Here is a 24,134-nt window from a genome sequence, read left to right on the forward strand (position 1 = left end):
AGGAGACCTCGGAGTTGGCCCCGCACATGTGTATGACCATGGTGACTTTTCTACTCTTATTCCCTTTCTCGAGAGTTTCGTACAATGGCGACTACAACCACAACAGAGGTCTTTTCTCTCGAGAACGAAGCTAAACCCGCCTTGCCCGATCTGCAGCAACAGCAACAGCAAATTCAATCACCATCCACGGCAGCCTCGGCACGAACAATTGAGCCTCTCAACATCGAATCCACCCCAGACACAGAGCCCAACTACCCAACGGGCACCAAATTTTGGTTCACCATCATCGCAATATGCATGATCCTTATTCTCGGAGGGCTAGATGCCAACATCGTCGCTACGGCCGTGCCGAGCATCACTGACCACTTCCATACCGTCGCCGACGTAGGCTGGTACTCGTCTGCATTTCGGCTCTGCACCTGCGCGTTCCAATTCGGGTTCGCGAAGCTGTATAAGCTCTTCTCAATCAAGGCCGTCTTTTTGGCGAGCAATGTGATATTCCTCGTCGGCTCTTTACTCTGTGCCACGGCTGCTTCATCGACCATGTTCATTGTAGGGAGAGCAGTAACGGGTATGGGGTTCGCGGGTGAGTTGGCTGGGTGTTTTGCAGTCGCGGTGCATATTATGCCGCTCAACAAGCGACCCGTGTTTGCGGGTTTGATGGCGTGTGTGGAATCGCTTGCGATCATTGCTGCGCCTATAGTTGGTGGTGCATTGACCCAGTCTCTGGGGTGGAGATGGTGTTTTTGGTATGCTCTTCTCGGCACTGGCAGGATCAAGGTATCTTGACACTGACGTCTTCGTAGGATTAACCTTCCTATTGGCGCTGTATCGCTGGCGGCCCTGTTTTTCCTCTTCTCAGATCCAAGAACGCGCCAAGAGGACGACCTCACAGTGGCTCAGAAGATCAAAGAGCTCGACCTCGTCAGTAACGCCCTGTTTATCCCGTCCCTAACAGCGCTCTTCGTCGCGCTATCTTGGGCGGGGACGAAGTATCCTTGGTCAGACGGAAAAGTCATTGGATTGTTCATTGTATTTGCCGTGCTCCTCGCCGCCTTCATCTTCAATCAATACCGACGCGGAGATTCAGCTGCTCTCCCTTTCCGCATCATCAAAAGCCGAAGTGTCATCGCGGGATTCATCTTCACGACGTGCACTAATTCAATGACGAACGTCTTGGAGTGGTATTTACCAACTTACTATCAAGTCGTTCGATCCCGGGTAAGACGGTGGCCAGTTTGCGACTACAAGAAAGTACACTGACAATGCTATGCCCTGCCAGACTCCAAGCGAGAGCGGCTACCTGATGATCCCCATCCTCGTTGGAATGATGCTCGGGCTCTTTCTTCAGGGCATCGGTACCACGATGTTCGGCTACTACGCTCCCTTTATGATCTTCGCCTCCATATGCATGCCGATTGCAGCGGGCTTGATGACAACATACGATGTCCACACACCCCTCGCCCAGATCATCCTCTATTCCGGATTCGCCGGCTTCAGTGGAGGCATCGGCTTCCAAGGCTCCCAAGCGGCTGTTCAGACAACGTTGAGTGCCGCAGATGTCAATCTGGGGATCGGGGTCATCTTGTTCGGGCAGAGCCTGGGCCCGGCGGTGTTTATCGCTATTGCGCAGGTTATATTCACGAATCAGTTGTCGTCAAGTCTGGCAGATGTTATACCAGGATTGAAACCTGCGTATATTGAAGAGCACGGACTTGGTGATATTAAGAAGGGAGTTCCTGTCCAGCGGTGGGATCAGGTGTTGGGTGGTATCGAGCGGAGCTTGACGCATACTTGGTACCTTGCTGTCGCGTTGGCTTGCACGACGATTGTGGGAAGTCTCTTAATCGAATGGCGCTCGGTTAAGCAGAAGAAGTCGTGAAGTATGGGCTGGCGGCACGAAGGGCGCGTTTAGATAGTAAAGGTTGTGGATGACCTACATCAGTTTCTCAGGAAATTAAATCCCGAACCCTAATCTGAGAGGAAGTAATCTAATTTTAGTGCCCCCATACTCCCTTCTAAGCTGTACCGTATTTTGTTGTAACAATCGACGAGTCATTGTCATAATTCAGTAAAAGTCCATCGAGCCTGGTTCGTCATTGTTCTCCGTCAATTGAATGTGCTGAAGCACCATCACCTGAGCGGCTTACGCGATTTCGTCAAAACAGAGAATACATTCAAAGCTTCTCTCCTTCGTTGTCTAGCCATTTTCAGATATAGTAATTACTCGATCTTTGTTTAGGGGGCTATCGATCTACCAGGTCGAGAGGCGATGATTGCCTTCAATAATGATAATCGGAGGAATTGCCCGTTCTTACGAATTGATATCTTAGGATAACTGTAACCCACTCGCGACCTTCAAATTGCAGTAACATTGTATTCGAGCGCCTATCGGCTCTTGTAACTGCTATTTATGTCGAGATAATGCCCATCATAAATCCAAACTTGTCAAAGTTATTGATATCTGACTCTGCCACCGTATACTTCGCGACCGTGTCGTGTACGAGGGAAAACCAGCCACAAATCGTTGTGTATCTTCGCATTGAGTATCCTTATAGTCGTGTCTTCCGCAAAAGCGTGCCTTGAGCCATGGCTGTCGCTTAACAAAGCTGGAAGCCCAGAGCTTCCCGACGGGCTGCGCATCGCGCCCCGCAAAACATGACAGGCCGAGCCCAGATCTCTTGCTGCAACAAGGCTACGTATTCCGGAGACACTGCCAACACCGAAAGTGATATCCTAGCAGGTGCATTGAGCAACCTCGTCGGCGTGGCTTGGATTCCACTCTCGGCTTTAGTAGTGTCTCCGGCATACGTAGTCTTGTGCAGTAAGAGATCTGGGCAAGGCCACTTCGCTTGGCCTGCGCCTGATGGACCGTCATGTTTTCAGGTACAGGATAGCGGACGTAACTATAACACTTCCGAGTGTTCACCGATAAAGCCCAATGACAGTGGAGCTTTGCGAAAACTGAAATTTTCGCAAGTGAAATCATTGGTTCTCCATGGAGCGTCGGGTTTGGGATATATCTCACGCAAAAGAGTTCTTGACGCTTAGACTTCCGTATTCAGATCATTCAGTCGCCTAATTCGACCATTATAAGAGATTCTAGCCTCAGAAATGCAAGACACTCACTTTTCGGTTATCTCTCGTTTTTGTTCTCTATAACCGCAGCGGAGGCCGTGGGCTGGGACATATGGCAGATAGGACGATAGCCACTGCATTTATCCTGTTGTTCTTAGCAGATTTTGGAGGCCTGCCCAACCCTGCCTCCGTTACTCTAGTCGATGTGACGTGATATCCGAGATATAGGAAGCTTCCTATTAGATTGTTACTAGTTATTTCGTGAAGTACTGATCCAAGGGAACTCCTTTGCCGTACTTTGAGATTAACTAGAGGTAAAACTGTCGATAGCGCCTAATTAGTCCTAATTAGTCCGAAGAGTGGAGGGAGCATTGTCTATACAACCAAATAACGCAAAGATCTGTGGATCTATGAATCCTGGGTGCTGTTGGTATCAGGGGCCATCCTCGCTCGGTCTCTTGCTGCAGCAGTAGAATAGAAGATAATGCAATGTACTAGTAGAAGGAATGAAAAAAAGAGGTTTTAAAACAGTGGCTAGAGTACTTTAATAAAAAATTAATCGCCCGCTTTCTACATCCCTTTGTTGTGTTTCACTGAGGGATCTATAACCCTCGATCCTCTGGGCAGCATTGCTCGAAACCCTATAGAGAAACCCCCCTTACCAACAAAAAATAAAATAAAAATAAAAATAAAAAGGACGACGACAGGAACGGAAACAGGGATGATATCGGCGAATATTGAAATAAAGGCTTCTATGCATGTTCAGCTGAAAATAAAAGTATGGATGCTCTTACATCAGGCTTTCGGTCGCCAGACTCGAGAATAACAATGTTGCAAGACTATCTCTCAACATCTCCTATGACTGCATATCTGTCAACTACTGCAAATTCTGTCCTTCACCATATGGTTGACATTCTCATGGTTTTGGCAGGTCCCGCAGTGCGAAGGGTTGCCCGCCGACAGTTTGTTGTTCTTGCCCGCAGAGCTAGCTCTTGGCGCGGATGCTTTATCCCTCCCGTACTTCCCGCCAATGAATTGCTTTGCCGTGTTCATGTTCTGACTCCTAGTCCCTGTGCCTGTTCCAGGCTTCTTCCTTTTGCTCTTTCTCAAAGAGCCCCTTGTCCCCAAACGAGCACGCCATAAGGTGTTTCTGTGGCGTGGATATTGAGAGATGTCGCTGGGAGGAGTGTTAAATTAAAGATCAGAAACAGTAGATGTATGGACAGATGTATATAAGCATTCATTTCTCCATGTAATTCACATTTCAGACCAACACGCGGACCACAGAGCGCGCTCCTTAATTCTCAGCTATCGGACGGATGGTATGTTAGCTATGGCAGCCGCGTGCGAGAGAACTAATACCAAGGTGCTAAGTCGGCTATATTTTACCAAGTTGAAGAAACATACCTAGCCGCTCCACAACTTGCATCCGCCAATCATTAAAACACTCAAACATGGGTTTGCTACAAGCTATGTGTGTATGAGCCCTAGCGGTCTATGCAAAATTGTTCTTAATGCCGCTAACGCGCTCTGGGAAAGGACAGGTATCTCAGGACCTATATGCAAGGGGCTAACGGTTACCTGCCATGAACCCTACAGCTTATCCGATTAGACGGATAAAGCGGCCGCCAACTAATAGACATGTGGCGTTAGGACCCTCCCTCGAGTAGGCTAACTCTGAACGGTAACGATTTACTACATACAGAGTTCTCCTTTCTTCCAAGGCTCAACGCTATGAATTTAGTTTTATAGCTAATATTATTTTATTAGGACGAAAGGGCATGCCTATGAGATAATTGAGAAAAGGAAAATAATTAGTCAAGGAAGGCCTCTAACCCAGTCTAGCGCTCTATTGACGAGATTTCACAGATCTCTAGAAATTTTCGAATGACTGGTTCGGCAACTTGTTCTACTTATCTTGAGGCTATGCAAACCCTAACCTAGATAGGAGGAATAGCATAGCTATAGATGGTCGGATACAAAAGCCCTATAGAGCTTTTAATGCTCAAAATACATATATTACTCTTATGCAAGCGGTGCAAGTTCCACCGATTCCTAATCAGACCGATACAGTCTCAGTTGCTAGTACGCAATAGTATGATGATCTAGAACCTATGCGGAATACCCTGGACCTATCGTAGAATGAGGGTTCAAGCCAAGGAAGCGCGATGTCTATCGTTTCTGAGCCCTCTTTTTAGTACAAAATTACTATTTACGCACTATCCACATTAAATTTAGCGTATCAGGCGGTTAAGGTTTCAAAGAGCGTGTCTCTATTTTCGACATGGAAGGCAATAAAGGTCGCGACTGTAATAAGCGGAAATCATATAATACCAAAAACCACTATAACTCCAGTGCGTTTCTGATTGATTTCTCCGTTTGTCCACGTCAGGCGACGCTGAAATCTCATAGGACTATTGTGCTTCCGCCAACCGGACGGCCGGCGGAATAGCTGAGAATTACATTGCGGCTGGCGGAGGAAGAGTATGGCAGAAGTCGGCCCTGAATTTAGTACCATTCAGTTTCAATTTATGGAGTCATCCTCCCTCCGTACAAACTATATTACCATTGCTGATGATCTCTTAGACCCCTTCAAAGGGCCTTTCTTATCTACATAGACCCCGAAAGCAAACGAAAAGAGAATTAAATCGTTGATCGGAGCAATAATATCGACCGAGTACAATAAGCGTTTGGGGTGATTCTCACGTCAGATCGCCCAGGCTAGGACGATTCGGGATGGATACGAAGCTTAGCCACGTTTTGATACGAGCTTAGCAGTGTTTCATGATGACAGCTTCACGGGCCTAGACCCTCGTTCTGACTATAAGTACGACATCACATCCGTTGCAATCATATTAATCCTCCTCAGAGCAAGACACTCTTTTGGTCATCTTATCAAAAATGGCCAAATATCGTGTTTACAACCGCCGCCAGCAAGGTCTCGCCGAGACAACCCGGTTGATCCTTGAGATCAGTGGTGCAGAGTATGAGAACGTATTCCCTGAGGCGAGTATTGTATTGATATTTAATTACGGTCGTTATGCATCTAACATGGCACGGTAGGACTGGGACAAAGAGAAGGGATCAACTCCGCTAGGACAATTACCGGTTCTCCAAGTCCGAAAAGACACCGGCGAATGGGTACAGGGGTTTGCCTCATGATAGGAAACGAGAATCTGCTGATCGCAACAATGTAGGAGTCAATTGCCGAAAGTCACACCATGGAGCGTTTCCTCGCTGCAGAACTCGGCCTCCTCGGTTCAAATCCGCTAGAGGCGGCCGTGCTAGATATGTATCATGCAGCTTGGAGTGATATGATAGCCATGTTTATGTGGAAAGTGTGGCGGGCAAGCAATGAGGATTCAAAGAAGCGAGGCGCTGCAGAGTTCTGGGACTTGTTTCCCAAGTTCCTCAAGGTGCACGAGAATATACTGGCAAGTAGGGGTTTGTTTTACGGAGGGGAAGACGTTAGTTGTGATTTGCCAGTTAATCGTCTATTGGGTGCTGATCTATTTCTAGCCCTCATTGCCGGACATTTACGCTTTCACCTGGCTGAATCGTTTCATAACCAAATGGATTCCGTGTCCACCCGGCTCTATCACTGAAGAGGAATATCCACGAATGTGGGCGCTTTGGAGGAGTATTAGGGAGAATGTCAGGATTAACGATTATATTGAGAGTGGGCGGTGGCAGCTCAAAGAGTGAAGCCATCATTTGAGTCCTTTTCTTGGTGCATTTCCAGATTAGGGACTCAAGTTCTAGTCAGTACATACTGCGAGAAAGAATTTTTTTTTTTTTTTTTTTTTTTTTTTCATGACCAGTACTACGCAGCCCGTATGAATATCCCGGGAAGCGACAGCATTTTCTGATGATTGCGATATTTTTGAAAATTTATCTGACGCATCAAAGTTGCGAAAAGCTAGGGTCAGTGGTTATCTTCACTAAGTCGGTCAAAGCAATAGCGGTTGGCATGCATCTGTCCTTAGATGTGGATATGGCATCACACTTCCCCTTTCCTTGCATGCAGACAATTGAGCCGGCACGTCGTGATGGAAGTTGCGTGATCCATCCCTCGGTAGCTACGGCTCAGTCCGTGCAAGATAAACTAGACACTGTAGTGTAGCAGCTTCGACCAAGCTTGTACCGTTAGCTATCAAAAGAGAAGGGGAATCAACGACACCAATGAGGTTCGTGTTCCGTCAAGATATAGAAGAGGATACGAGCCCTAGCTACGACTATTAAGATAGAATTATCGACGCGAAAGAATTAACACATATCTTGTCGTTGGAGCTAAACTCATGCGCGTAGATACTAGGAGAAAAACTACGAATACGGCACAAGGGCCAACAACCTTTCAGAGACAGCCGCTACCGCCGTCCCGAGGCACCATCAAAACGTGAGTTATGCGTTACTTGCACAGGAAAAGCTGACGATGCGCTTATTATCGTGAATTGCCTTCCCAGAGGAGTATAGACCGAGGCCGCACTATACCGTGGTGAGCACTAGATAATTGTTAGAATGAGTAGATTAACATACCAGACATGCACCAAGGCAGAAAATCAGTATATTCACGACCGACAAGAATATATATTTTGGCGACGAGAACCACCGTCCCTTGTTTAGGAAGAACCAGAAGACGCCGCATAGGCCGTCTGCACAGAAGTCAGTCAAGGGCCAACGATTCATGGCGATAAAGAAAGGGACCCTTACAAGTAAACCAGCTCGCAAATAACGAAGTCTGCCAAGAGCTTAGATTAGCATTCTCTCCATGAATAGGGCCAGCGTGAAGATGGGAAGTCGTCCGTACCACCAAGCCGAGGAGGGGGTTGAAGACAGGGATGCCCTCCGCGATGACCCAGGCAATCACCCAGAGGCTAAAGGTAATCAGCACCCAGGAGCCCAGTGATAGTAGGTTACGCTGGTGCATGTGATTGGTGCCGCGAAACAGGCGCACATATACATATTTACTGGCAACGTGCCCGTTAATAACGCCGCCGATCACGATCTGTATAGCGTGAGCTTGTGGATCAAGACACACAGGGTCATTTCGAAGCTGCTCTGGAAGTGGGGCCTCACCTCTGGGATGGCAATGCCATAGGCAACCTTGCTCATCAGCGGACCCAGTGAGCCTAATGCAGGTGATGCAACATTCTGACCACCATAGTAGTAAATCACAACTGTAGCCACCACGTAGTAGACAATGTCTATAGACTGTAACAGATACAGAGTTTTCGGGTATTCCTTGGGATCCTTCATCTCCGAAATGAAGCTGAAAAAGTTCACATGTCCCGCTGCACGAAGATTGTCAATACGATTATCTCGCTCTGGTACTCAATGCGGCGACTGGCAGAACCTACCGTACGCAAATACAATATCAGTGACAGCGACGAATCCCTGATAAAAGCTCGTGTTGTTTGTCGGTTTAATCTCGCCTCTCCATGGATGCTGAATCGCAATGGTAATCATCGTGACCAAGACAGCACTGAAGATACCAATAAATGCTTGGATTGGGTTGCTGTTAGCGATAACTGCTGATCTAAACTAACTTTTCCATTGCCTGGCGGAGCTTTTGATACTTACATCCAATTGACAGCCAGGAGACATTCTTCAGTGTCCGCGGGAGATTGCCAAGAAACATCAGAGCCATTCCTACAATGTTGAAGATTATTGTGCAAGCACCGTGATCTGTAAGCGTATTCATCATAATGGAAAATGTGAGGATATGGCTGCCCATCACGAAAATTAGGACGATCAGCTGGGCATTGCCGAAAAGTTCCCTGCCGAAACGGCCTATGAGGACTTCGCCCGCGTCTGCCATGTTGTGCACATGGGGATATGCCAGTCTAAACTGGCCGAGCACATATCCAGTGTACGTGGCGATCAGGCCGAGGCCCACAATAAGAATCACGGCGCTAACGTCCAGGGTTCAGCATTCCGTGCGCTACTACCTCTCAAGAGAAAGGCAAGAGAGACGGGCACTTGTCACTTACGGCGCGAGGCCGACTGTTGCAGCCACTGACGGAAGAGACAAGATGCCTAAACCCACCGTCATCGCCGCCATGACTATCACAGGCGTAGTCTGCATTAGCTTCACGAGGAGATTGGATACGGGTGTGTATGTCCTCACTAATTCCGCATTGCCTAATCACCAAATTTACGTCAGTGAAGCTCGTGATTAGCACCGCGATTGTGTGACGGTGGCTTACCACCATGCCATAGTCCTGTATCTCACGGCTGCGAACTCCTCGTCGCCAAAAGGATCCTCATAGCGGTGGGAGGTCGAGGTCTCATGCTTCTCGCCACTGCCCTCCAGATCCCGCACCGACGCGGTTTCGCTGGGCACTTTGGACTCCATTGTTCGCATGGGACGGCTGAGATTCTGGGCTAGTATGGCTATAAGGGGCGAACTGATCTCGGTTCTCTCCGCTGCAGGCAGACGTCGACAAAGAAACACTACAGAGAACCACTGGAATGGGGTTCGCAACTTGAGGATTAGGAAAATTTCGATTAGTTACTCGCCGTAATATAAAGAATAAACGCAATCCAATTGACTCTTATCTCAGCGTCGGCAACCATCCCAACGAGGGTGGGGAAGGGCCATGTCCGCAGTACCCTGGTGCACTACCCGCATCCCCGCAGGGCTACCACCGGGGAGATAAGGTTCATGTCTCCAAAATCAGCTGGTGTGTGGCTGGATTTGTTATTTCTTCTAGCGAGCCGACTGTTTATCGCCCTCCTGAAATCGATTTCCTATCTGAACGGGCTTTGCACGAGGTAAAGAACTTTAGCCAGCAACTTACTGTTTTGCCCTCATCCGCTCGAGCAATGGCAAACGCGAAACAACGCAACAACTTGCAAAACGCTATTTGCCTTTCGCATCATGTCAATGCGAGGTCGAAAGCTCGACAGCCGAGCCCTCTGAAGGATATCATTCACTTCATGTCTCAGGAGGGAATGATCAGCTTCGCTGGAGGTAAGCGCAAATATGACTGTCTTAATGGCTCATCAATGCTCAAACCCTCTCATGCAGGCCTCCCGCATCCGTCGTTGTTTCCAATCCACAGAGCAAATTTTGTGGTTTCGAATGTGTCTGCTGGCCGTGCTCTAGAATCTAACGACGAAAGCGTTCTTGAACTGTCGAGTACGGCAGGCTCGCCGACTCTAGTCAACTTCCTTCAGTACGGTGAGCAGAACTAGGCCTATTTTACCTCATTGGGGGCTAATAGAAGCCTAGGCAATGGTACAGGAAACCCGCAGTTGCGCCAATGGTGCTTGGATTTTACCCTGCAGATCCACCAACCGCCATATAACGACGTTGAGGTTCTCCTGCACCCGGGAAACACAAATGCATGGAGCAAGGTAGTTGGGCTGCTATGTGAAGAAGGGGATCACATCCTCTGCGAGAGCTTCACGTACCCGTCGGCTCAAGCTCTGTGGATTCCTTTGGGAAATTTCGCTGCGCCGATTCCGATGGACGATCAAGGCATCCGGCCCGATGCGCTTGACCAAATGCTCGCTAATTGGAATGCGACACATCCAGGAGTACGGCGCCCACATGTGCTTTACCTTGTAGGCGTGGGCTCCAACCCTTGCGGTACTACAATGCGTGAGGACAGAAAACGGATGATCTATTCGATTTGTTCGAAGTATGGTAGGTCGAAGTTTGCCTACCCTAGGATTGTTGACGCTCCCGCTCATCACGTTCAGATATCATAATTGTTGAGGATGACCCATACTATTTTATACAATACTCTACATATGGGGCCGGTAACGGCGCATCATATGAACTCCAACCAAATGATGCCTTCAAGGAGACTCTCGCCCCGTCTTTCCTTCGTTACGACTATCAGGGCCGAGTGATCCGTCTCGAGTCGTTCAGCAAAAGCCTCGCACCAGGTTTGCGGCTGGGATATTTCGTAGCGAATTCTTCTTTTACGGAGCGCCTACTGCGGGCGACAGAGGTCGAAACACAGGACCCCGCAGGCCTATCACAAGCAGTGGTCTTATCAATCCTGCGCCAGTGGACGGTCGATGGTTACCTTACCTGGCTACAGAACCTGAGCAATCAGTACCAAATGCGACGCGATTGGATGATAAGCGCCTTCGCAAAGAATTTCGGACTCTTGCCCGCGTCTGAATTCCCTGATCTCAATGCGGACGGACTCGTGGCAGCAATAAAAACAGGATCTGGCTCGATCCCGATCTTTAGTTTTGTGCCTCCTGTGGGAGGGATGTTCATCTGGGCGATGTTTCATTTCTCTGCTAACCCGCGATACAAGGAACTCCGGAACAATAGCAAAATCGAAGACCCCGAACAGACCTTTGCGAAGGAGCTCTGGATGAGGTTTGCGGAGAACTTGGTATAAGCACTCATATTCATAGTTTTCCCTGGATGCCGGCTGACTGAACCCCCAAGGTCCTTCTGACTCCAGGGTCTTACTATCACCCGTGGCAAGGCGCGGATAAGGCCAGCACCCAAGCTCGCGGAGCAGAACCTGAAACGTCACATTTCAGGTTCTCCTTTGCCATGGTGACGGTAAGTCTCATGTCCGCCCTTTGGTTAATAGGGCGCCGCGCACTAACGGGATTCTATTACAGAGAGATGACATAGAGTTAGGTGTCGCTAGGATGGCAGAAGTTGTGAGATCATCGTGGAACTTATGAATGTACTTTCTATGGCAAACAGAACCGTGTCGCGATCGACTTCCAATTTGTGTGTTCCTTGGACTGGCGAGCAGAGACATTCTTTCAGTAGAAGCACAGATCGATAATATAATTCTCGGTCATTCTGGTTTACACATGGGCCTTCGGACACGATATCACAATAGTGAGGAAAGAAAACATAGTAATTTCATTGCCTTTCTTCTGCTTCTGGTTTCGTTACCAACTGAGATCTACGGCATTGTTCTCATCAGGCAGAGTTCAAAATGCAAACTAAGCGGAGCGGTGGCTGTATGGCTACGATATATACCTTTACCGAAAACCATGCCTTCGCGACCGTGACCCGAAGCCTACCTGGGTGATTTTGTGTTCACTTTTTTGTCACCAGCCGCTTCAGTTTTGTCATTTCCTCCGACATCCACACCGTAACGGCGACTATATCAGCGCCACAATTCACAAAATCAAATCCTTGCATATATTTCTCGGACGCTATACAGATGATGAGTCGTGCTAGATTAAAACGCATCTTGAGAGGAGGACAACGTACCGATCTCCGCCGATAAAGCGAAGTGGCCCGCATACTTCCCGGCAGCTTTCGCGGCATCGAGAACACGCTGCGAGGCATGCTGAACTTCGGCAATCTGGGCATGGTCAAAAGCAAAATATCCCATTGATGACGCAAGATCATTTGGGCCCACGAAAAGCATATCTGGAGAAACGCAAGAAAAAAGGAAGGCCAGGAATTAGCCAACAAGCTGCTGAACCTCGTGGTTTTACGTACCAACGCCATCGACGCACGCAATCTCCTCGCAGTTCTCAACGGCCTGACGGGTCTCGATCTGAACGATGACCATGACCGAATCATTAGCACGGGCCAAGTATTCTCGCCCATTTTGATTAAATGCAGCCGGAGCAAACATGGCCCCAGTCCCACGAGCAGCTTGCGGCCATTGCGCTGAAGGATATTTGCAGCCTCGCACGATCGCCTCCGCCTGGTCCTGCGCAATGTCAGAGGAGAGGCAAGACGATTTTCTGTCTGTTTGTTTTACCTTGGTTTCGCACATTGGAACCATGATTGCATGAGCACCGCTGTCAAGAGCTCTCTTCATCATCCACGGCTCTGCTGCAGGAATACGGACAATCGGCGATATCCCTGAAGAAGACACTGCGCCGACTTGTAGGTACATCTCGCTATCGTCGATATTCCCGTGTTCGCAGTCGATTAATACCCACTGCATATGCCCGCGCTGTAAGACGGTGTTTCCCACCAATTTGTGCTAGAATAGCTTACATCTTCTCCCAATTGCGAAACAGTCCTTGCCAGCGAGTAGCCGGGAAACTCAAGCCATTGTCCAATAGATGGACCCTGGCGCGCCGCAGCGGCTTCCAACGACACCCGCAGCCTGGTTTTCCCAGTTGAGGTCGCCTCCGCTGCCGTAGAGGTAGTAGCCATTTTCAGTAGTTCTGGCAGGAGACGCAGAAGAAGCACTATAGCTTAATTTCGCACCATTTCCTTGCACCGTTGTGTGAGGTGTCCGAGGAAGCACATACGGTACACCTAGTACTAGTCTGCGGATAGCACCCCAAGGTGCATGATCCGACAGCGGGTTGAGCCGACAAGTACAGAGTTCAAATTACTGAATATGGGGTCTAAAATGTGAGTTTTGTTCCGCAGCCCCTCCCGGAGTTTAACAGCGTCGCCTCGGGGTACCACAAACAGACTAGCCCTGAGCTGGACCCGCCTCGATCTTTTCTAGAGCGGGAGTCGGGTTCGTTCGCGCATAACCTTGGATGGAACCATACCACTGGGAATTGGAAGGTTCTAATCTGCGGGGAGCTCCAACATGACGCCGGACCCTCGCGCAGAGAGACCAGAGCGTTGGTTACTAGGGCGCCGCTGTGGCCCACATAAGTGCCCCCCAACACGGCACCTTTTTCTGTTTATCCAGCTACTCGACCGTGAGCTATCCGATATATTTCTAAACAGTTGTCAGAAGCAGCAAGGCGTCTTAATGAGCCTATGTGAAGGCATACCTTGCCTTGGAGAGCGAAGATATAACAAGTATGCTGTATATATGCCATATTTACATTCGGGATTACAACGCCCTTATCTACGGCATATAGACAGCTGTTTCGGATAATAAAAATTACCCAAAAGCTCTGCACCAATGTATTGGATATTTCCGCCTGCTAAAAGAACGCTGGCTTTTTATACGGGATTTCTGTTCCTATCAACACCAATCATAATAATGCTCTACTCCGGCAATGTCAACCCGATATGGCCCAAGGGGCGCGACCCGCTCGCTGCTCTGAGTTGTCAATTGACCTCAAGATTACCCAATAGTACCTTGGGCATATACGTATACGAAGGAGCTGTAGTGACGACCTGGTATGCTATACCCAGAAGCTAGAGACGTATGAAAAAGCCCTTCTATGGCTTATGGCCTATCCGGCGGGTTTCAATATAATGTGTCAATATCTGATATTCAAAAGTGTTTTGGGTCGGAACTTTGAACATGACCAGTCCAGTAATTGTATGAAATCAAGATGGCAATGGTCCTGGTGCATCAGGCCGTGATAAACCCTGGTCTCCAGAGGGACTGAAGACAAGGTACTGTGTTCGTCGTTGACGATGGAAAGCTTCGAGGATCTCAAAGCATATCTCCTTGCTAGCCTTATTATGGCTGCAGCTTCTGCCAATTTCCTAGCCTCAGCTATGAGGCGTGAAGTTTATTCGGTTCTTTCAGCTAACAGGAAGCCGGGAATGCCAGTATTTTCATCTAAGAAAAGGCGCAGCAGCGGGTCGGCATTATTCGTCAGCTGCAGCCAGTCACTAGCTTGTTGTTCATTTGCAAGATCGAGCGACAAGGTCATGTAATCCTGGCCGTCACTCTCTCCATCGTCGGGCCGCAAACCTTCACTCGATGTGCTTGGTGGAGGAGAAGTAATATTTGGCCAGTCACTTTTGCGGCCGCTTTCCGGCCGGATAGAGAGAAGCTTCTCTACATAAGGTATGCCATACTCTCGTCGTCGGCGCAGGACCTGCTGTTTATATAAGTCTATAGCCTCTGAGAAACTTCCCAAAATGCGGTAATATTGATCAGCTTGTGGGCTAACACGTCCCAGCAAGCAGAGAACGTGGCGCGATCCGTGGAAAGCTGTGCAATGCTCTAAACTTGCCTGGTTCTCGCTGAGAAGTGAGAATCCTAGCACCAGTCCCGCTGCAAATATCCATGCCCTGTTAACGCGGTCAGTCGTCAACCAATCGTCATAATAATCTGGGGGCATTTTCGCACTTCAGGATACACATGTTGGCCAACAGGATGCCAGAATCTGCTGCATCGCGGCATATCTGGGTCATGTATACTGCAGCGCCAGAACACACATCCGATAACTCCGCAATCTTTTCGTCTATCCTTGATCGATCGATTTCTCGGTATGAAGCCATTCGGTACGGTCTCTTGCCGTCGATCCGTGGCACAACGTGCATGATTAAGAATTGACGTGTGACTAGAATGACAGCGAAGTAATACATGCACGCAACATGGATATTGCCAATCATGATTTCCTTATATTTTGGATCGACGCGCGTCTCGGGTTCTTCACTAGGTTCCTGACGCAGTGCTTGAGGAAGCCCATGGCTCCATTCGCGCAATGCTTGGAGAAAGTTTTCTGCAGAACTGACGTCCAAGCTGGGTTTACTGGCCAGTTCCTTCACAATGGTCCCAAGCACAGAGGTCACTCCATATAGAGCACCCAACGCAGTCGAGCGATGGCTGATGTCATGATCGGGACTGCCGATTTTAGCACCGTCTTGAATGAGCGGAGTGCTCTCCTGCCGCCCAAGTATCGTGCTGCAAACCATATCAAGCACGCGAATGCTCTTCCCGGTGCGTAATCTTTGAGAAAGTCAGATTTCAGTGATAATCAACTCAGCGGGATAAGCAAACCTGGCCTCCGCCTCCGCTCGACAAATGCTACTGCTGGTCGCCGACGTATGCAATCCTAAGATGACACAGGCTTTGGAGGCGACCCCAATGTACATTAAAGCCGAATTTCGACGACAAGCGCCGAGCATATAGAATGCCATCAGAATAAATGAGCGCGCCATGTCGACAGTCGGCGCTTCGAACATGTCTTGAAAAGCCAGTTTTCGAGCACGGCAGAAATACTTTGCCGCGTACTGAAGATCTTGCTCATCACGACCTCTACACTGAGCACCGATTGCGATCATCAAGCAGAGGCAGGAGATCCGCTGTCTTTCGATATCGCCGATTGGATTGGGTCCCGGGGATTTGAATTGCCTGCAGAATGCCAGGAGATGTTCCATTTCCGTCTGGGTGAACAGATCCAGAAACCCACTAGACTTTATAGGGATCTTTGCATGAGAATCATTCGTAAAAGAGGTACAGGAGAAACCGTGGCATGTGAAAAGCTACTTACAGCACCCAAGAAGCACTGAATATAGACCCTCTTCTCAGACTCTTGAAGAACATCATCGAAGTCTGCCTTTCCTGGGTCCAGAATTTCAGCCTCAAACATCAAGCGGCCACCTTGGTTTTCGGAGAAGTTGTTGGTGCCAATGGAGCGCTTTAATATTTCCTGAAGAAATCTCATAAACGATATGGTTGCTTCATTTCCCAGAAAGACTTTGAGGGTCCAACAGTTAGTCGAATCCCAAAAGTGTGTTTCTCACATACATCTTTCACCAGTAGAACTGTACATCATAACAGGCCTCTGTCCACCGGACGGAATAGTGTCTCGTGTGCTTTGTAATTGCTCGTCTGGAGGCGCTAGCAGCATCTCGCTAGGTCTAGAAGCAAAAGGTGATTGATGCTGAACGGAAGACCGAGTTGGTTCGCCCCATGGTGGTATCTGTGAAGCGACCGAAGCTAGTAGCGTCGGTCGACCATTTGCCGACGGCAGCTCTTGCCGCAATGGGGCATATACGCATGATCCGCCGAGATACTTGCGGACACACGTCCGACACGGCTGATGCGAGTCGCATCGCCTCTTTGAAGCCCTACAGGGAATACAAGCGGTGGCCGAGCGCTTACGGTCCTCCGGTCTGACTCGCGAACGGGGCATCGCCGGGAATGAGATGATCAGGTCGAATTGTGGAGCCAAGGAAAGCACCAAATAGAAAAGGTACCGGAAACGGGTCCGTCCTGTGTGGAGAACAAAGGAGTAAGACTGAGCCGGAGGAGGAAAGAAGTACTAGACATCGGTGTAAAAGCTTCTTGGTTGCGGTCTGCATCACAGGGAGGGGAAGAGCAGGCTAATTATCTACTAATGGGCCCGGTGCAGTTGAGGTTATCATTTAACTTACTATGTTGAGGTACTAACGCTATCTAGGCCTAAGGGGCGGGGGTGGAGGAATCCGATGCGTTCGAGACCTAAGATAAGGCATAAGTACGGATTTGTTTAAAGTAGAAACGGATATTAATCGTAAGATAAGAGAGGGTACAGGGTTTTGGAAACAGCCTACGAAGGCAAGAAGAGATCTCTACCATTTGTTTCACGTAGCATTGCTAAAAAAGAGTTGGTCATCAATGCCCGTATCAGCAGTGCAAACGATAGGACGTAAAGATGAGGGGTTGTTTAATTTCCGAGGAAGATTCAAGAAATTGAGTTTGTTACTAGGAAGTTCAAAAGGGGGGGGTGAAAGTTACGTGACTGAAAATGACATCTTAGCTAGGACTCCTATGAACACGAATATGCAGGCAGTAGAGCGGTTAGCATTAGAGCAGGTACAGGACTAGAGGCACGATGAGAACTAAAGGGGGTGAGCAACGGGGCGAGTGCTGGGTTGCTTAGTGAGTAGCTCACCCCGTGATCTGGGGGCCGATCGCTACCCGAGGCGACAGCCTTACCGTCACCATTTTTACTATTTGGACAATGAGTGCCTGATCAGTTCTCCAACTGGATTCGTTACCAGAAGCAAAGGTGAGGGCTACGCATATTGGCCTGATTATGGCAATTATCTTCCAAGTGGCCATCGCAGCAATGAGAGCAGTCGAATGGCCACTGAACTGCTACAAACACACGCTCAAAAGGAGGGTGGCTGGAATTTCCATAATGCCTTCTCCGTTGATACTGCTCTATTTTTGCTATTTTGCTTGTGACCATCCCCCCCCCCCCTTATATGGCTTTCTATTTACTCCGCTATCATCCTGTGTTAATGTCTACTTCAACCACTTGCATTGCATGATGAGATGGCTTTTAAAGAGACGATTTCCGGATTCCTTTTCTTACATTACTACCCCTGTTTTCATCAAAAGTGGCCTCTCTGCCTGATTCTTGTATATCCATCAAAAGCCCTGCACAGGTCTCGCCTATTTTTTAGAAAGATATCCATTCTTGCTCGCTCTGTGTAGTTAGACCGCGATTGTTATGAAGCATGAGTTTCCTTCGGACACGGTAATACTAATTTTGGGCTCAAGTGAGGAGCTTCGTCTCTTTCCCATCGTCTGCCCTCCTTGATCATCTCAAATTCGGTAGCTATCTCCTACCCACTCTCAACAATATCAACACTCTGAAACTCCACATACACGGAAGTTTTAAATGTACTAACTGACGATCTCCCGCTCCGTTGTCACGCTATACATAATATCGAGACGGAAATAGGTTCGATACTCTCGCAGGTGTGTCACATCTCAAGTATTCTTAGTGACCATCTACCGATAAATTGATATTCTTCGCGATACTTTACAATCCCATGGCATCCATGCCTTTTATATTTTATCCAGCGCAACGCAGCTATACATTAACTGCTCTTCAAGGCGACAATTTCCATGGCGCTTACTGAAACTATAAAGATGTTGAAACTGCCCTTTGGTGCATCATCTAGGATAAGGAATGCCTAGAACGCGGTCGAGGCCCTTAGGATTTTTGGCGAGTCATTTGCGACCATACCGAACTTCCGGATCCGCGGAGCCACCCTCGGCTCGGGCCCCCCAAAAAGATGTTCTTTCCTTGGGAGAGCCGCTGACCAGAAGCCACAGCACTCATATATGGTGACACGATAATCAATTGCGGGACAGGAACCATGAGGTTAAGATGTGAATTTTGATTAATAAACAACAAGTCTTAACTAGTTAGTTAATTCTCCTGTTTTCCTTTTAAACGAAGCACAGCCTTATTGTTACTAAAAACAGCTCTATACAGCTTGTTATTTCTTCAAGAGCTAGTGGGACAGATAAATCGTCCCTCAGGACAAAGACCATTCAGTGAAAGAATACTTTGCTTATTATTCATTCATGACGACTCCGTCATTGAACCTTCGGTCCCAGAGACTAAATATTCTTCCTTCTCAATATACAGGCTTGTGCAAGATCCCGTCAGGACGAAGTATCTACTAAAAAAATTGGCAACGCCAATTCAGAGACCTCGACGATTATACAGAATTTCCCGCCAAATTTACGGCTAATGAGCTTCTGTAAAGAGGATTGGGGATGAGACCAGTCCCATAAAGCTCATTTGGAAGATACAGGGAGGGGGTCGGTTCCGCGGCACCGAGCAGGTGTGGCGTATTCCCGGAGTAGAGTTTCTCAGTAGCCGATAAATGACATCTACTTATCAGAATGAGAATATGTGGGCCATATAGAGTGTCCGGGGTAAAGCGAGCTACGTCGATCACTTAAAGTACAGCCAGGCTCCCGCGTGTAAGATATCATTCTTATTCCATCTATCTCTGCCTACCGTACTATTTCATCTGAAGTTTATCTCCCAAAATTTTATCCATAGCGGGAGCTTCTTCCTTGTCCTTCCACTGCCAATGAATCGAATGAAGATGGCTCAAGTTGAAATCTCAGGAAAGCTGAACGAGATGCCCGACACCATTGCCGAGCACACCCTGACCAATGAGTCTGAGGGAATCAGCGAGGTCAAGCCAAAGGTGCATTTCGGCTTGCTTTCTGCCATAGGTGTTCAGTACTCGGTGACTGGTGCCCCGATTGCAATTGGTAGCTATCTATCCCTAACAATTGGACTTGGTGGTTCGCCGGCCTACTTCTGGGGTTACTTCATGATGGGCTTCTTCCAACTGGCAACTTGCTTGGCAATTTCCGAGTTGGCGTCTGCCATACCTCATTCTTCCGGTAGGTAAATCAACACTGGCGGTGGCTGATCACTCTGGTTAATTTTGTCAAGGACCCGCACATTGGGTGACTGTCCTAGCACCTTCTCGCTACGGCCGAACGCTTGGCTACATAATGGGATGGTTAACAAACGCTGGCTGGTTCTTCATCAGCGCCGCCTGTGTTCTTTACACTGCCCAGCTCACCATGGCCATCGTCGGAGCAGCGAATCCAGACTTTGTGATTATGCCATGGCAGACCTACCTCGTCTATTGTGCGTATGCATTGCTATGTTTAGCCATCAACCTGCCTCGGACTTTCAAGACCGTTAATTTCTTGCTCATGGCGGTCATATTTTCAGTCAACGGCACAGCCATTTGGTTACTTGTTGCACTTTTAGTCCGGGCTCGTCCGAAACAAAGTGCCCATGCGGTTTTCGTTGAATTTGTCAATGAGTCTGGCTGGTCCTCCAACGGCGCCGTCTATTTTCTGGCCTTGTTGCCTGCGTACGCCTCCTTGTCGGGATTCGATAATGCGACACATTTGACTGATGAACTGGATAACCCAAAAAAACAGGTCCCGCAAGTGATTATAGGATCATTCCTCATGAATTATTTCACTGCACTGCCTATGATTGTGGTCTATGAGTTCTGCAATGTTGACCCGAAGAGCCTACTTGACCCGGTTGGAGGTCAGCCAATGATTCAGCTCATGCTGAACGCCTTCCGTTCGCTCCCACTGACGGCAGTCACCGGAGCTATCGTTATTTATGGCTTTTTCTTGGCTTCTGCATCTTCGCTGATTACATGGTCCCGGCTCTACTGGTCTTTCTCTCGCGAGGGCTCTTTACCATTTTCGAGAACGATGTCCAAGCTCACATCCCGGGACAGCTTGCCGGTATATGCGTTGTGCTGGAACACCGTCCTCCTCATTGCCATTGGGGCTATCAGCATCGGTTCAACAACAGCCGTATGTATTATTATTTCCCTATATCTGAGTTAGACAATGTTCAAGACACTGTCTCATAAAGCTTAAAACACCGACACTAACTTTACGGAACTTTAGATGAACGCTCTCCTTGGGGCGGCTAATGTTTGCATTATTTCCGCAATAGTCACGGCATTTGGATTGGCTCTCTATAAAGGGCGCAAAACATTTGACCCAGATCGTTGGTTCAACTTGGGTCGATGGGGCAATGCCATCTTTTGGCTGGCAACGTTGTGGAGTATCTTCATAACCGTGATGCTCAGCATGCCACTCTATCTTCCAGTGACCCCAGTGACCATGAACTGGACATGCGTCGTCTTTGGTGGTGTGGTTGTAATTGCAACCATCTACTGGTTTGCCATTTTCTCCAGGAATAAGGTGGTCCATTACAGTGAGGACAATCAAGGTGGGCAAGCGGACCAGCATTGAGGAGGTTCAAGACTTGGAAGTAGGTTCGATATACCGGCAACGTATCTGTTGGGCATGGCATGTCCAGAGGGGTGAAAAAGATGTGCGGTTTTCAACGTTTCAGCTTGTTCGTCGTGGGAGGATGCTCTTCTGGCGAATGTTTGGTTCAGCGAAAATCAAATTTCATGGAACAATTGGTCTGACGATTCTGTTCTGAAGCCTATAAGCGTTTATCTCGTGAATTTGAGGCCGAATTTAAAGTATGTTTCACAGATTTTTGGACAGGAATCTTGCTTGGAGGCCCTACAAACTTGATTGTTCTAGAAAGGGGCTCGTGTTGGATACGAAATGAATTTACGGTGAATTCAAACCTAAAACGTGCCTTAATTAAGCCTTATTCAGCACTACGAACCTGAAATTGTCTTCCAACAAGATAACAACAGGATGAGTAAAGCTGAAACCTCGAAAAAGTGGTGGATTTACATACTCTGCGGTTGTGACCACACTTATCTGACAGGTTGTATCTGACCTGGCCTGTTTGATATCCTCTTTAGTGACTATAACCTGCATCATGCTACACCGCTGCAGGCATCTGATTGAATCTTCAACATCAATTAGTGGAGCGGACTTGATTGTGTAATTGGATCGGGTACTGTAATTCGTGGGATCATAATCTCGACAATCCGAGGCTGCCGCGGTTCCGCGCGAAGAAGCATATTACACTAATCTGATAGCCAGGACGATCAGCTGTATCCGGTGGTGGATTGCATTACTCCCGAGTCATTCGGCACGGCTTACGGCGATATCTACTCAGGCTTACCGACCTCGGGACCGCGGATTAGAAAGTAGGATGAACGGGACAGAAGATTTGATTTTCAGGGGTGTTCGAGATATAAAGGTACGAATTTTTAGAAATGCCAATCCGCGACTTTAATAGGGTGATTCGCATGCTAGTTCGAACATAATCTCTACAGATAACACCACTAGGTGCGTTATTCTTTGATGTTTCACCTCTGCCACAACGAGGATCAATATTAGATTCACGAGTGTTCTTTGCGGTCCCCTTGTCTAGCTCTTTTATTGCTCAGCATATTCGAAGAGTTATCACTGATGTTGCTAATCAATCCTAGATAACTCCGACCAGCATGGAGGATACCTTTGACGTTGCAGTGATCGGGGCCGGTATGGCAGGTCTTGTCACAGCACGCGATCTGAGCCAAAAAGGCCACTCAGTGGTTCTTCTCGAGGCCCGAGACAGAGTGGGCGGGCGGACTTATACGAAGACTGTGTTTGGAGAATCACTCGAGTTGGGCGGTGCTTATGTGCACTGGACACAACCTGCCTTGTGGCAGGAGCTGCAGCGGCAGAATCTGGCTGTGCTGAATCCGCCGAAAATCAACAAGAACGTGTATTGGTTAGCAGATGGTGCAGTTCATACAACCACACGGGATCGCTACAACGAAATAACCTCGCCACTCCTAGGCCAGCTATTTGCTGACGCACGTGAACGGTTTCCTGTACCGTTCGATGTGAATGCAGTTGATACCAGCGATATAGAGAAGGTGTCACTCGAGGACCGCATAAATTCATTGAATCTACCGGCATACGAACGAGACACGCTGAAGGGGACAATGGCCGGCGTGTGTTCCTCGTACCAAACGCAGGGGATCGCGCAACTCCTGCATTCTGTGGCTGTGTTTTTTGGAGACTACCGGGCCTTCTATGAGACTGCTGGACAATGGAGTATCCAAGGCGGCATGAATGCTCTTATAGAAGCTATTATCTCTGAATCCAAGGCTCAGTTACGACTCTCAGCCCCAGTTGCGTCAATCTCCGATAATGGCTCCCGGGTATTGGTTACCACGCGGACAGGTGGCCAGCAGATCAACGCTCGTATAGCTATCGTTACTACGCCACTCAATACGATGGGTGACATACGGATCACCCCCGATGTGTCTCCGAAAGTTCGAACTATGATTGACCAAAAGAATCCGGTAATGGCCAGCAAATTATGGGTCCGAGTGAAGGGTGCGATTGAGGACTTCAGCATCTACGCGCCCGCCGGGCAGCATTCTATAAATGTGGCTAGAACCACGGGCCGCCTCGGAAATGGAGATGGGCTAGTTATGTGCCTGTGCACCAATGCTGCATCAATACGTGGGAATGATTGCGAGGAAGTGCAAACAGCGCTGCGAAAATTCATTCCCACTATCGAAGTGGTCGACGTATTCTGCCAGAACTGGGCGACGGAAGAATTCTCTAAGGGAGGCTGGATAAATCACAGACCAGGAAGCCTGACTGGTGCACTTCCACAAATTCGCAAGCCACATGGTCGTATTTATTTTGCCGGTAGTGATGTTGCCGCCCTCTATCCTGGTGCAATTGAAGGCGCCATGCAAAGTGCCACAGTTACTGCCCGCGATGTGGATACAGCGCTAGCTAGTGACAAGATACCACGCGTGAAGCTATAAACAGTTGTTGGTGGTTTGATATCTGAGGTGGTAAAGCTACTACTCTGTCGGCACCAGAGATATGTCCAGATAGCATCATCATACTAGACCAACCAGGTCAAATTTTGCTTTCTTTTTTGCGTTCTTTTTTGTGCCTACAGGACTTGTAGGAATAAGTTGATTTATTCTCGGCCCACAGCTTTTACTGAGCATCCGCGGATAAATGGATTAAGCCTCGACGACCTCGCAGAGACAATGGGGGTGACATTTTATTATGCGCTACATGATGATACTAATATCCTTCCGGAAACGTTACAAACGTTTTCTGAAGCACTTGGAGGGTCTGTAAGCAACTATCCAGACCCATGGACATTTCCGCTGCTCGGTCTGCGTCCAATACTCCAATATAGCCACAAACTTCCCTTGCAAACACTTTCGCAGCCAACGTGAAGACTTTGATCAGCATGTAAGG

The 24,134-nt window shown here is 48.3% G+C and overlaps 9 protein-coding genes across 9 annotated transcripts; 6 read left to right on the plus strand and 3 right to left on the minus strand.

Moving 5' to 3' along the window:
* Positions 1-84: 84 nt before the first annotated feature.
* On the plus strand, positions 85-789 carry N7474_002964 (Major facilitator superfamily domain general substrate transporter; the record flags this gene model as incomplete). The annotated part of the gene is made up of 1 exon (XM_057194379.1): positions 85-789. The coding sequence occupies one exon, from the start codon at positions 85-87 to the stop codon at positions 787-789; it is 705 nt and encodes a 234-aa protein (XP_057055734.1).
* Positions 790-1,270: 481 nt separating this feature from the next.
* N7474_002965 (uncharacterized protein) lies at positions 1,271-1,882 on the plus strand (the record flags this gene model as incomplete). The annotated part of the gene is made up of 1 exon (XM_057194380.1): positions 1,271-1,882. The coding sequence occupies one exon, from the start codon at positions 1,271-1,273 to the stop codon at positions 1,880-1,882; it is 612 nt and encodes a 203-aa protein (XP_057055735.1).
* A 4,097-nt stretch (positions 1,883-5,979) lies between these two features.
* Positions 5,980-6,783, plus strand: N7474_002966 (uncharacterized protein; the record flags this gene model as incomplete). The annotated part of the gene is made up of 4 exons (XM_057194381.1): positions 5,980-6,093; positions 6,142-6,219; positions 6,276-6,545; positions 6,598-6,783. 4 exons carry the CDS (start codon positions 5,980-5,982, stop codon positions 6,781-6,783), a joined length of 648 nt encoding a protein of 215 aa, XP_057055736.1.
* A 696-nt stretch (positions 6,784-7,479) lies between these two features.
* On the minus strand, positions 7,480-9,433 carry N7474_002967 (uncharacterized protein; the record flags this gene model as incomplete). The annotated part of the gene is made up of 10 exons (XM_057194382.1): positions 7,480-7,563; positions 7,615-7,730; positions 7,789-7,816; positions 7,886-8,083; positions 8,155-8,369; positions 8,436-8,579; positions 8,659-8,990; positions 9,069-9,141; positions 9,206-9,219; positions 9,285-9,433. The coding sequence occupies 10 exons, from the start codon at positions 9,431-9,433 to the stop codon at positions 7,480-7,482; spliced, it is 1,353 nt and encodes a 450-aa protein (XP_057055737.1).
* Positions 9,434-9,903: 470 nt separating this feature from the next.
* On the plus strand, positions 9,904-11,833 carry N7474_002968 (uncharacterized protein; the record flags this gene model as incomplete). The annotated part of the gene is made up of 7 exons (XM_057194383.1): positions 9,904-10,051; positions 10,109-10,261; positions 10,313-10,729; positions 10,786-11,438; positions 11,495-11,614; positions 11,677-11,718; positions 11,765-11,833. 7 exons carry the CDS (start codon positions 9,904-9,906, stop codon positions 11,831-11,833), a joined length of 1,602 nt encoding a protein of 533 aa, XP_057055738.1.
* Positions 11,834-12,109: 276 nt separating this feature from the next.
* Positions 12,110-13,192, minus strand: N7474_002969 (HpcH/HpaI aldolase family protein; the record flags this gene model as incomplete). Its single annotated transcript, XM_057194384.1, has 4 exons — positions 12,110-12,228; positions 12,287-12,448; positions 12,521-12,986; positions 13,031-13,192. The coding sequence occupies 4 exons, from the start codon at positions 13,190-13,192 to the stop codon at positions 12,110-12,112; spliced, it is 909 nt and encodes a 302-aa protein (XP_057055739.1).
* Positions 13,193-14,469: 1,277 nt separating this feature from the next.
* N7474_002970 (fungal specific transcription factor domain-containing protein) lies at positions 14,470-16,542 on the minus strand (the record flags this gene model as incomplete). Its single annotated transcript, XM_057194385.1, has 5 exons — positions 14,470-14,977; positions 15,036-15,638; positions 15,690-16,117; positions 16,183-16,388; positions 16,440-16,542. The coding sequence occupies 5 exons, from the start codon at positions 16,540-16,542 to the stop codon at positions 14,470-14,472; spliced, it is 1,848 nt and encodes a 615-aa protein (XP_057055740.1).
* Positions 16,543-19,516: 2,974 nt separating this feature from the next.
* Positions 19,517-21,233, plus strand: N7474_002971 (uncharacterized protein; the record flags this gene model as incomplete). The annotated part of the gene is made up of 3 exons (XM_057194386.1): positions 19,517-19,838; positions 19,891-20,786; positions 20,883-21,233. 3 exons carry the CDS (start codon positions 19,517-19,519, stop codon positions 21,231-21,233), a joined length of 1,569 nt encoding a protein of 522 aa, XP_057055741.1.
* A 1,124-nt stretch (positions 21,234-22,357) lies between these two features.
* On the plus strand, positions 22,358-23,683 carry N7474_002972 (flavin monoamine oxidase family protein; the record flags this gene model as incomplete). Its single annotated transcript, XM_057194387.1, has 1 exon — positions 22,358-23,683. The coding sequence occupies one exon, from the start codon at positions 22,358-22,360 to the stop codon at positions 23,681-23,683; it is 1,326 nt and encodes a 441-aa protein (XP_057055742.1).
* Positions 23,684-24,134: the final 451 nt, after the last annotated feature.

Source organism: Penicillium riverlandense (assembly GCF_028828495.1).
Source record: "Penicillium riverlandense strain IBT 135883 chromosome Unknown utg000002l_segment0_segment0, whole genome shotgun sequence".
NCBI lineage: Eukaryota > Fungi > Ascomycota > Eurotiomycetes > Eurotiales > Aspergillaceae > Penicillium > Penicillium riverlandense.